Source organism: Glycine soja, chromosome 1 (genome assembly GCF_004193775.1).
Source record: "Glycine soja cultivar W05 chromosome 1, ASM419377v2, whole genome shotgun sequence".
In the NCBI taxonomy this organism is placed as follows: domain Eukaryota; kingdom Viridiplantae; phylum Streptophyta; class Magnoliopsida; order Fabales; family Fabaceae; genus Glycine; species Glycine soja.
In genome coordinates, this window is record NC_041002.1 from 45,691,803 (window position 1) to 45,705,555 (window position 13,753).

The following is a 13,753-nucleotide window of genomic DNA, read 5'->3' on the forward strand; positions in this document are numbered from 1 at the left end:
AAGTATGTTTACCATTCACCAAAAAAAAAAGTATGTTTACCACTCCTCTTACTTTATCCTCTTTTAAATAAATTTCCCTCTTCCTACATTGTCGCAAACAAAGTAAATGTAAATATACATTTTATTTTGGGGTGTATATATTGGAGCAGAAGAAAGAGAAATGAAAAAAAAAGAAAAAATTAATAAATATGCTAATTGACATAATATAAAATAAAACGAAAAAAATACATATATAATTATAAGAGTTGAAAACAACATCCACAAACCACTTGAGTTTAAGCTCTTCACTTTACACTACTTTTTTTTGTCATATCACGGGACACTTAACAAAATCATTGAGGAAAATAGTGAAAAGAAGTGTTTATTTATTTTTCCATTAATATTGAAGTGATATTAACTAGAGAAAATTAATCACATTCACGTTCACATTCACTTCCCCCTCTATATAAACCCTACACCCAGCACCGCTCATACTCACCAAGTGAACCAATATAGCCCAAGCCCTATACAACCAAACCCTAACACACACCCATTTGATTCAGTTTCCATGGCTAGCCTCAAGGTTGCATTTTTGGCTGCAGTGCTCTGCATGGTTGTGGTGAGTGCACCCATGGCACATGCAGCTATCACGTGCGGGCAGGTGACGAATAGCCTGATCAATTGCATCGGTTACCTCCAGAACGGAGGAACGCCGCCGTCGGGATGCTGCAACGGAGTGAAGAGCCTCAATGCCGCCGCCAAGACCACCGCCGACCGCCAGACGGCGTGCAACTGCCTCAAGTCGGCCGCCAGCCAAATCTCCGGCTTCAAAGCCAACAACGCCGCCTCGCTCCCCGGCAAATGCGGAGTCTCCATCCCCTACAAGATCAGCACCTCCACCAACTGCGCTACGTAAGAATATATATAACTTCATTTTAATTATCATCATATTTTTTTCCCACTCTCACTATACTCTCTTTTTGCTGATGAAATTATTCTATAGTCTAAAGTGACAAAAGGATGGCCTTTTTACAAGTATAAAAAAATTCATTAGAAAGCCTAACAACTAACTAATTAATTTTCACCTAACATGTTTTGAACTAATATATCATGAAACAAGCAAAATCTTATATTTTGAATGTTATCTCTTTTATTTTTGTATATTTAAACCCACGTAATTCCAGTTTTTATAATCAGTCCTCTCTGACTCAAGATCTTGGGTAAGCCTTGTCTAGGATAATAATTTAGATTAATTTCTATTTGATACTTAGTTGCACTTTATTGATTTTTTTTTCTCGTAAATGTAGAGATCAATTGAAACTGTAGATAAAGGACGATTGCAAACCATACCTTAAATTTTTAAATTCATGTTACTGATATCTCATCATAGGGAGAATGAAATATGTCATAATAAAATAAATTATAATTTTCATGTTAATTTTAAGTAACTATAAATAATTTTTTTTTAAAAAAACTATTGCATAAAAATTATATATTTTTTTTCATTTTTAATGATTTAAAAGTAACTCTAAAGATTAATGATAGCAAAACCAAATGAAACAAGATACTAGTATATTGTACACTTCCGCCCCTATTCTTTCATTAATATACTTCTACTTCAGCTCACTATGCAAACTATACTAAATATAGAGTAATCTATTTTGATTTGACCGTGTTCATTACCTTGATTCATTTGTTGGTTACACTTTGCAGCATCAAGGTTTGAAGAGAAAGTCATGGACGCAGGAAACCGGAAACTACTCACTAGTATATGAGTAGCATTATTAATATTAAGAATAAGATCGAGGGTGATGAGGGCTCCACTTATATGCCCCTCTCCTCTTGTATGAGAGATTTGTATTGGATAGCTTTAAATTGTGTTGCGTTGTTATTTCTCTGTATGAGTTACACATAGTTATATCTACTTTAATATTGGGTTCTCCCTACTTTGTCTCGTTGCTCTTTTTTGGATTTATCATCGATATCACTCATCACATCTCTATAATTAGCTGATAAAAAAACAACGATTAGTAATTGGTACTAATATTTGGATCAATTTAATTTGATTAGTTTGTTGATAAAAAATAACAGTTTTACATTATAAGTGAATTATAAATGTCTCTTATTTAAAATAGCAGTGTTAAAATGTCACAAAAATCATCATGTGAATAACGAGTCCTAAAGGTTATATAATGATTAGAAATGTCTCGCTTTCAAATTTTAATGGTGATAAGGTACGGTGGTTGAAGGTCTTTCTCAGATATTCATTATGAACCTATTGGAATTGTATGTCAAACATATCATAAATGAAAAGTCGAAAGTACTAGATTACATACATACCTTGCTAACTTTTTTTTTTACCAAACCTTGCTAACTTAATCACTTCCATTATTTAAACGTCAAAAAAATATATTATAGGTGATATTGTATATATAATTAAACGTACAATTTTTTGCCAGTCACAAATATTGTTTGATCCAGTCAGAAATTTATGATTAAAAAACATTTTCCTTATCTATTTGTCTATAAACTCCGCATATTTGTAAGAGGTTAAATCTTAGTTTTAAGAAGTCAAGCTATGATCTCAATATAACATAAACTATTCTTTTATGAGAATAAAGCAAATTAAGATTCTATTTTTCTTTTTTTCTTTCTTTAACTAAATAAAAACCTTTAAAAAATAAATAAATTTAATATTTTCTTTTTCTGCATTCAAACTAAATCGAATGGCCTGACTATTGAAAAACGTAAACTTCTCTATCTTTTGTTAAAAGAAAAATGAATTTTATTGATAAAAGCCTAATAGGTAGTCAAAATTCACACAAAAAGTGCCAGAACTGATCGCAAAAGTCCAAGACAGAAACAGACGAAAATCATTCAATAAGGACCAAAACAGACCAAATTTTCAACCTCCCTAGTTCCTAGCCATACCACTCCACACACGTTAAAAAAACACATACTTGTAAAGGCCCAGACCACCCCGCAACGCATTACAAAATCAGCTAAAAATAGAGAAGAAAGAGATAAGGTGGAATTTTGAATTGATTGGTTTGAGAAATATTATAAAAAATAAATTTAAGAAAAATAATATTTTGAGATAGTTTGATTTGAATAAATGGAAAGAAGAGAAATTAGAGTAAATAAAAAAAATATACCATTTTATCCTTACCATCTAAAATAATTGCTCGTACCAATTTAATTTATTATGCATGTGTTTGTTTGCATGTTTAGAGCCTTTTTTATCGTCAAAATATAAAAAACAACGCAGAAGCTTCATTTTGCTGCTTCAAGCTTGACCTGGGTCAATGATGTTGGACGCTAAACCAAAAAGACATTATATATGTATATGGTAATCGATTAAATTGTTCTTCTAAGAATCACATCATTGCATTCTTCTATTTAATTGATTATTATATGAATATCTCCACTAATTAACTGGTTCATCCACGAGTAAACAAGCATGGTGAACAACCTCAGCATATATATTGTGTAGAATATCAAAATTGTAAGTAAATTACCTTGTAGAATTAGGAGGCACTTATAAAACTAAGAACAAATTAAGATCATCTCCACGAAATAGATCTTCCACACAATACATACATTATTGATTATTTACGCGGGGAGTACTAGCAGCGGCGCAAGGTTGTGTTTTTCGTAAACTTTCACGGTTGCTTTTCGTGCTAAACAGTATTTTTCAATTTCTATTTAGATTTTAAATCCACCTATTGCAAGTTTTGAGAGTTGGGCATTTGTAACTATGAAATTATCAAGCCAGGACCAAGTTATCATGCCTTAGATATTTCACCTCAGTTTTTTTTTATCAGCAAAATATATTTATAGATAGGTAGAAAACGGAACAACACGGTACAAGTGGTACCGTTAAAACAACAGAACAACTGCAACTAGAGTTACAACATAGAAAGGGAGCATCCACTTAATCCATACCTCACAAAAACCCAATCTTCCTTAATGCAAGTGTTTGGATTACTCAACCAGACCTACCATGAAGAGCTAAAGGCCTCATCTTTGGAAGAAAGCACTACTAAAAAAATACTTTTTTACAATGCACCTTCGACACTAGTTCCCACAAAACAGTCTTAGTATATAAAATAGTGGCAATTTTGTAAATATAAAGTTTTTCAACAAAGACGATTTTACAAAAACCGTCTTAGACAGGTAGCTTTTTAAGATGGTTTTGCAAAAACCATCTTAAAATGACATTTTTCTAAAACGGTTTCGCGAAAACTATCATCAAAGGATGAGAGACTTTTCGCTGAGATTAAATTCATCCATAAACCTAGGTAGACCCTAACTACTTTCATAACAACAGCCAAAGGTGACCTTTGGAGTTCAGGTCGCACGGGTTGTGGAAGTTTCGAGACTTGACCTAACGGCACACGAGGATTTGTTGGGGATTTGTTGCGCTTCCCTATAGCCTCCAGATCCAGAAGACCTTCAACAACATCAAGATCACCATTGTCTACGACTTTGTACAACGAGGTCATCAACCAAAATCTCATTGAGGAGACCAACCGCATCCTCGTCAAGATTCAATATGACGCTGACCCTTTCGATCCCAACGACCAACAATTCTTCAACCCTAACGACACCTTCACCCTTCACCCAAAAAATTGGCTTCACCAAAACCCCGAGTACCCTAATTTCCTCAAAGGTAAACCTCGCATCTTACTCCTTACCGGTTCCCCTCCCAAGCCCTATGATAACCTTATTCTTGTTTCAAATTTAATTTATTATTAGGGTCTAATTCATTATTATGTTTGTAGAAGAAAATATGATATGAAGTTTTATGAAGTTTTGATAATGTCAAAGATAAGCGCTTCTCACGTTTGATCCAAGTCAAGAATCCAAAAATTCAAGATAATTGATGAACTTAGTTCCTAGAATCTAAGGAAGAGTTTCTTAAATGATGATGCACAGGTTTCGCCAAAGGATATTTTCCAAAAATTTTTGAGATTTCATAAATATGATATTTACTCTCTGATAATCGATTACCAGAGGCTGTAATCGATTACCAGTGGCCAAAATAATTTCTGAAATGCTCTTACAAAATTTGAATTTAAATTTTAAGCCTATAACCGATTACACAAGGCTTGTAATCGATTACCAGAAGTTTTAAACGTTTTGTAACAGCCTTTAGAAATTTGAATTTAAATTTTAAAGCCTGTAATCGATTACCAGACATGAAAATTCAAATTTCAAATCTGAAGAGTCACAACTCTTCAAAAACTAATTGTGTAATCGATTACAACAGTTATGTAATCGATTACCAGTAAGGAATTTTTGAAAATAACTCCCAAAAGTCACAGTTGTTCAAGAAGTTTTTGAATAACCATCAAAGACCTATAAATAGGTGACTTGGGACACGAAATTCCTCAGAGTTTTCCTGAACAAATTGTCTTATCCTCTCAATACCAAATTGTCTTATAACTCTCAAAAAGAATTCCTTGGGCAAAACACTTGCAAATTCAATAAGGAATCTTAAGTGATCTTCATTTGTAATATATTTCTCTTAAAGAGAGAATTCTTCTTTTTCTTCTTATTCAAATAAATTGATTAAGGGACCGAGGGTCTCTTATGTTGTAAGAATTTCTGAACGCAAGGGAAGGCTTGTCCCTGTGTGGTTCAGACTTTGTAAAAGACATTTTACAAGATAGTGGAAATCTCAAGCGAGCTGCTTGGGAACTGGATGTAGGCACAAGGCGTGGTCGAACCAGTATAAAAACTGAGTTTGCATTCTCTTTTCCCTTGAACTTCTTTTATTTTATTGCAGTTTATATTTCGCTTTAAAGAAGTTTATTTTGAATTGTTCTTGAAATAATTCATAATTAGGGTTTCATTATTAATTAAAAAGAGAGTTAAATTTTAATTGGGGATAGTTTGGTATCTCAATTCAACCCCCCTTCATAAGATACTAAGGCCACTTGTCTAACAATGTTTGGTATTGCGTCTTACAGTATCAGTCCAAACATTTGAGAAGGTTAGCTCGAAACATTTTATGGGGTTTGTGAGAAAGATCCAGACAAGGTAAATGTTTTTCATGAATTATGTAGAATAATAATATGAATATTGTACCATATTATCTCATTCTTGACTCAAATACTTATCAAATGCAACTTGTGTTCTAGTATTAGGTTCTACAAGCAATGATTCAAATGGGAGTTCATGTCCCTACTGGAGATATGACTGTTATTAGAAGAACAACACAATTCTTCCTCAACAGGTATTTATAAACCAATTTAGTGGGAATATATCTCAAATGGAATCACCTCTAGTACTTAAGCAATGATATTTCTACAAGTTAATAGTATTATACGGAAAATTTAAGGGTTGGAGAATCCAAGTCAAAATATTTTATCTTGAAAAAGAAAGGTTGATAACTGTGAAATATGAGCTAATTTGATAGTTAATTGTGGCTAATAAATATGTGTAATTTCTTTACTTTATTATTGTTTTTAAGGAAATAATGAAAAAATTAACATCTTTGCAATTTTTTATTAGCAAAATTCAAAAGAAGAAGATTTCAAGTGTTTTAGAGGAAAAATTGATGCAAAAACTGGAAGAAAAAGCCTTGAAGAAAAGTTGGAATAATTGGACAGCTCGCTTAGCGCGTGCTGCAAACTTAGCACGCGTTGAAGGCTTAGCGAGCAAAAAGCCTACAGCGAAGCCCAAATGTGTGCTTAGCGTGAAATCTCACACTAAGCACGATTTCAGCGTAAAAATTAAGCTACCAGGAGCCTATATAAGGAGGAGAAAGAAAAAGGGAAAGACACATCGAGTCTCGAAGCTCTCCAGTGAAAAAATCCAAAGTCTGAGTCTCTCCCTTAAGGGAAATCCTCTTTTCTTATCCATGCCCCATTTTCTTACTACTAGTCATCCAGCCCTTTCTTCCATTAGTCTCTGAAGTGTAAATCCTCTCATGGCTATGAGAGGCTAAACCCTTATGTTGGGAGCCTAGTAGCCAATGCCTTTGTAATATAACTGTTCTTCTTATCTATTAATGCAATTTCATTTTCTATTGTTTCTTTTCTATTTTTCATCTTTATTGTGTGGTTTAGCCATCCATGCATCTGTTTTTAGGGGTTATACATTGGGAAATGATAATTTCTAAAGAACTGGAAGGGGCATCTCAATATTGCATTACTAGGGATAGAGTGACTTTGTTGTGCCTCTGCATACATCTTTATATTTAATGTTGTTTATGATTCAATCTTTGTAAAGAGATTTGGGAGAAAGAATACATAAATTAGGTTTTTCATCATGAGGGATCAGGGTTGAGCATATTAGTAGATGTGGGTGGAAATTGGAAAAACAGTTAATAGAGAAAAACATTAATATTGCATCAAGGATAGTTAGGCATGTTAGGCCCCAACATTATTACATTATGAACTCATCTTTTTGCATTTAAATTACTGTTTATTTTTGTTATCTTTTTCTTTTCCTTTTATTCCCAAATTTCACACTTACAATTCCCTTTCTCTTCTACTTCTCTTTCTTACAAATTGAGTATTTACCAACGTAAGTACAAACAAAGTCCTTGTGGACTCGACACTCGGTCTTCCATTTTAATCTTTACTACTTGTGATAAAAATTGGTACACTTGCCAATCTATTAACAAAGGTTTTGCATATTCAATATATTTCTTTAGATGGTTCTTTGGTTTGTTTCATTTATACCTGTCATGTGGGAAGCTGAAATGCATGTAGTTGGGTTGTTTCATTTGGGAAAGTAGTAAGAAATATTGGGTCGGATACATGCAACTCCAATCAAGGTATTGTTTGAACTGATCTTTTGGATAATTTGTGTTGCTAAAGTTGTGAGTATCTTATTGATTGCTAGTATTGGTAGATAATGATGATATGTTTATATGGTCCTAGCCTCAAAGGTAATTGTTAGATACTTCACCTTCATGGATCAAATATGCATGGAGATGTGGGAGGGGGAGAAAGTAGTGCGATCAAGTTTTGTATTTTTTAGAAGTCTCATATGGTTTGAATTAAAGATGGGTATGGATTTGGTGGGAGGAGAATGTGCGAGGGTTATGTGCATGGAGAACGTTTGGAAATGGCTGGTGCTACGAGAATTGAGTTATGGCATCCAGTAATGGTTAAGCTCTATGATTAATTATTAGTTATTACAAATATATCTTGTGCAAACTTCCAAATGGTGCGGCGTGCAATTTCTCCTATGAAAACGGGGACAAGTTGGTCTAATTAAGTCGGGAATTTGATTTGCTTAATTTTTCTACTAGGAAAGATTATGTGCTATTAATGGTTAGTGGACTACCATTGACAGAAATGGATAGTTATATACTTTGTAACCGGAAATCACATATAGTAATATAATCTTGTTAGTTTTAATTATAGGGTATTTAATTAATTTACCTCTAGACAAATTGCTTTGCACCCAAATTTCACTAGACTAATTTGAGATATTAACTATTCTAACAACTAGTTGATATGCTACATTGCTACTAATGTGAGGACAACCATAACTCATAATTAGAGAATGGTCCTTTTATTTTCAAAGACTTCCTTTGGTGTAATAACATAGTCAAATACTAACTGATGCAATGGTTGATTATCACAACATATTTTTTTAATGCGTTTCTTGGTTTAACTGTGATATCATGCAGGCTGTAGTTAAGAGAATGATTGGTGTACAACATTTCATTATTGATTTATAGCTTACTAGTCCTTTTGCCTAAGTTGATTTCTTACTTGATGTTATTGCAGGAGCATGTGAGGGATGGATTGCGTGTTCAACTTGCCATGTTATATTCATTATTATGGTTAAATTTTTTTAAAATTTTTAATTTTTTTTAAAAAACACATATTCTAAGAGGGAATGCTTACATTTTAAGGCGTTTTTTTGGGGAAACCGTCTTAGAATCCTCAAAATGTTAAAATTTTTTAAAAAAAATATATTCTAAGACTATTCTCTAAAGAAAAAATCATCTTAGAATCCTCAATATATTTTAATTTTTTTTAAAAAAATACATTATATGACGGTTCTCTGAAAAACCCTCTTAGAAAGTCTACCCTTCTAATACGATTTTTAACAAGAACCATCTTAGAAGGTATCCTTCTAAGACGATTTTTAGTTAAGAACCGTCTTAGAAGGATACCTTTTTCTATGATGGTTTTTATGGAACCGTCTTTCTACGATGTTGCCTATGATGATGGTTAATAATCGACGTCGAATGTGTCTTTTAACTGACTTAGAAAACGCTTTGTCCAGTAGTAAAGCCACAACCATGATGTCACTTTGATTAGCTCGATGAATTTTTGAATATCCCTTTCTTCCTCCTTGAACACTATCAACTATCAAGTTCCTATGAAGCCACAAACTTCACACCAGTGCTTGCCAAATTACCTTCCCTATCTTATTTTAAGGCAATGTTTCCCTTAATCATAACATGTTGCTGAAAGTGATTACATAACTTGTAATGGAGAGCGCACTCCTTTAGGCTAAACCAATCGTAATTGGAATTCCATACTAGAGATGCAAAACCACAGTTGAGAAGAAGGTGGTTTATTGTTTCCATCTACTAAGAACAAAAGGAACAAAGTTGACCACTATTGTCCATAAAAACATTTCTCCTAATCAAATTCGTCTTTGATTCAATTCTATCTAGCAAAGCTCTCCACGTGAATCTCTTCACATTTGATAGGGCAGCCACCTTCCAGATTGAAGCAGCACACATACCAACCTCCCCCACAAAACTTTGTTGCTGCAAAACTCTGTACCCTTTGCTTACTGAGTATAATCCTGACTCACTTTGCTTCCATCTCTAGTTGTCCCTAACATGATCTTTCACTTCCGAGAGCTAGGAAGCATGGACACTTCCAATGAATTCCATGTCCATGTGTCTGACACCGACACTCTTCGGACTTGCGATAGACATTGTGTCGAACACGTTTTTCCAGCGCACAATTCTTTTAATTTTTTTTTTTGGCTTGGACATGCCACAGACACTTCTCCAAAAAGTTGGATACACAAAAAATACTTCTCTAGACACACAATGGATACTTCTCTGGTTATGTTTTTTAACAAAAAATTTACAAACCAGCCCAAAAGATTATATTATAAAAATTTATTTTTAAAATTAGCATATTTTGATAACCTCTTTCACGTAACATTTTGTCTTCTTCTCTTTTATTCACGTTTGTGATTTGTCTCTTTTGCACAACACCATCCGTTCACATTCTCGAGTACGCAGGTGTCACTGATTATTTTCCATTCATCATTGCCTCATCGGTGCCTCTATTCGTCATGTTTGGCTGACTTCGCGTTCATGGTCTTTCTATTTGTCACTTCATCTTATTTTTCTTTTCTAGTTCATTGACTTTCCTCTCCTTTCATGCATTTTTTATACACCCTTTGTTCGTCTTGATATAAATCTTAATTATTAATTTATATTCTTGTCATGTTGATCATATGTGTGTGTGTGTGTGTGTCAAGTCCCCGTATCTTATGGTTTAGATTTTAGTCGTGTCCCAATATTTGTGTTTGTGTCGTGTCCTATGTTCGAGTCCATGCTTCATAGCTAACAAGTTCACCTCATCCAAAAACTCCCCCATTAACTCATATTCCTATTCAAAACACCTTTTCCTCCATTTCCACTCCCAACACCACATTTTCCATCCACAACTTCATTTAAGCTATAAGGCATTGTCTTTGTTTAGATAAAGCATATAATCTCGGGTATCTTATAGCCAAAGTCTCCATTCCCCCTATTTTTTATGGCATAACTCACAGTGTTCTCATCAAACGATTTCCCATTTTTCCGATTACCGCATGCCCTTTCCACACCTTTCCACCAATACGATGGTTTAGAAAACCCCTCCCCCCTTTCCCTTCTTTATACCCTCACCATACTTAGACATGATTATCCTTTCTCGAAGAGCCTCCTCATTAGAAAATAATCTCCATTTCCATTTAGAAAGAAGAGCTAAATTGAAGAGATGGATATCTTTTACACCCAACCCTTCTTCCTCCTTAGGCCAACAAATCCTATTCCATTTCACCCAAGCTATTTTCCCTCCCTCTTCCCTCTTACCCCACAAAAACTCTATTTGTAACCTCACCACTTTTTTAACCACCACAATAGGAATTTTGGAAAAAGAAAGGAAAAAAAGAGATAACGATTTGAGCACAAAGTTAAGTAAGCAAATTCTTCCCCCAAAGGGTGCATTCCTATGTTTCCATCTATTATGTTTCCTATTCATCTTTTGTATAATAGGCTCCCATGTGCTTTCTTTGGCTGGATTTGCACTAATAGGGATGCCCAAATACTCAAAAGGAAGATACATTACCTTGCAATTCAAAAGAGAAGCATAAATCTCATTGGTGGCACTCTCAACAGCTACTCCTGCCAGTTTGCTCTTGAAGAAGTTTATCTTTAGGCCCAATACAAGCTCAAAACATCTAAGGATAGTCTTTAGGGTCATAACGTGCTCCATAGAAGGCTTGGCAAAAAATAGAGTGTCGTCCACAAATTGAAGTAGATCAACCTCCATGTGATTTCTCCTTATCTTCATACTCAAGAACAGGTTTTTATCTACCACTTCCCTCATCAATCCCGCTAGTCCCTCAGCCATACAAAGGAAAATGAAAGGTGCTAATGGATAACCTAGCCATAAGCCTCTATGCATCCTAAACTCCTCGGCTGGGCTACCATTCACAAGCACTAATAAGAAACCTGATTCAATGCATGCTTTCATTCATTTAATCCATATCTCACAAAAATCCAATCTTCTAAGCATATAAAAAAGAAATTTGCAAGAAACGAAATCATGTGCTTTTTAAAAATCAACTTTGAAGATCAAGCATGGTTGTTTCTGTAGAAGCAAGCTTCATGATGATGAATCAAGTTGATTCAAGTAGTTTTGATGATGACAAAGATGATGACAAAAATCCTAAGATAATGATTTCAAGATTGAGTCAACAAGTTCAAGATCAAGATTAATTTCAAGTTTCATGAGAAGAAATCAAGAAGATTCAACATTCAAGAGAAGTTTGGTTTCAAGATTCAAGAGAAGATGAATTCAAGATTCAAGAGAAGAAATCAAGAAGACTTCACAAGGGAAGTATTGAAAAGATTTTTCAAAAAAACAAACATAGTACAGTTTTGTTTTTCAAAAGAGTGTTTCTCAAAATTTTCTAAGTTACCAGAGTTTTTACTCTCTGGTAATCGATTACCAATTACCTGTAATCGATTACCAGAGGCAAAGTTTGATTTCAAAAGCTTTTAACTGAACTTGCAACGTTCCAATTGATTTTTAAATGGTGTAATCGATTACAATATATTGGTAATCGATTACCAGTGTATCTGAACATTGAAATTCAAATTCAATTGTGAAGAGTCACATCTTTTCATAAAATGCTTTGTGTAATCGATTACATGGTTTTGGTAATCGATTATCAGTGACAAGTTTTGAATAAAAAGTCAAGAAATGTAACTCTTCCAATGGTTTTCAGGTTTTTCTCAAGGTTATAACTCTTCTAATGGTTTTCTTGACCAGACATGAAGAGTCTATAAAAGCAAGACCTTGACTTGCATTTGAATAACTTTTTTCATATATACTTTTACAACCTTTGAATACCTTTGAACATCTTTTTGAACTTCTTCTTCTTCTTCTTACTTTGCCAAAAGCTTTCTAAGTTTTCTGGTTTCCAAACCTTGTTCTTTCACAGAAAACAAAAGTGTGCTATATCTTTTTTTATTCCCTTCTCCATTTGCCAAAAAGAATTCGACAAGGACTAACCGCCTTAATTCTTTTTGTGTCTCTCTTCTTCCTTTTCCAAAAGAACGAAGGACTAACCACCTGAATTCTTTTGTGTCTCCCTTCTCCCTTTTCAAAGAATTCAAAAGGATACAGTCTGAGAATTCTTTTGATTCTTCCCTTTCCCTTAAACAAAAGATTTCAAAGGACTAATCGTCTGAGATATCTTTTGTTTCCCCTTCACAAAGTTTTAAAGGACTAACTGTCTGAGAACTTTGTCTTAACACATTGGAGGATACATCCTTTGTGGTACAAGTAGAGGGTACATCTACTTGGGTTTTTGTAACTGAGAACAAGAAAGGGTACATCTCTTATGAATCAGTTCAAGTGGAGGGTACATCCACTTAGTTGTTCAAAGAGAACAAGGGAGGGTACATCCCTTGTGGATCTTTGCTTGTAAAGGTTTTTACAAGGTTGAAAAGAAATCTCAAGGACCGCAGGTCGCTTGGGGAGTAGATGTAGGCACGGGTTGTTGCCGAACCAGTATAAAACTCTTGTGTTTGTCTTCTTCTTCCCTACACTCTTTAATTTCCGCTATGCACTTCAATTATCGCTTTTACTTTTGTTTAAGTTTCTATTTCTGTTCTTTACTTTCTTAACATTATAGTAAAAGCCTAATTGAATCTAGTAACATTAAGAAGGACAAATTTTTAATTAGTAAAGGTTCATTAATAATTAATTCAACCCCTCCCCCCCTTCTTAATTATTCCGAGGCCACTTGATCCAACAGTTTCTTCCCTTTTTTTTACCTCATCAACAACTTCATTAGCCACCATCACCCCATCAAGCATGAATCTCCCACCAACAAAAGTGCTTTGTCGTTCATCGATTACTTTGCCTAACACCCTTCCAAGACGCATAGCCAACAATGTTGCTTTAAGTAAATCACTAATTTAAAAATAAATGTACTTAATTTTATATAAGCACTTTATAAATAAAAATATCTTAAAGAATTCTTTTCCATCTTA

At 34.0% G+C, this 13,753-nt stretch overlaps 1 protein-coding gene across 1 annotated transcript; it reads left to right on the forward strand.

Moving 5' to 3' along the window:
- Window positions 1-436: 436 nt before the first annotated feature.
- Window positions 437-1,925, forward strand: LOC114416881 (non-specific lipid-transfer protein 1-like). Its single transcript, XM_028381925.1, has 2 exons — window positions 437-891; window positions 1,693-1,925. Exons 1-2 carry the CDS (start codon window positions 548-550, stop codon window positions 1,703-1,705), a joined length of 357 nt encoding a protein of 118 aa, XP_028237726.1. The 5' UTR covers window positions 437-547; the 3' UTR covers window positions 1,706-1,925.
- The last annotated feature ends 11,828 nt before the right edge of the window (window positions 1,926-13,753 follow it).

Excerpts from the sequence above, each read along its gene's own strand:
- LOC114416881 (XM_028381925.1), top strand. The coding sequence starts at position 548 with ATGGCTAGCCTCAAGGTTGCATTTTTGGCTGCAGTGCTCTGCATGGTT.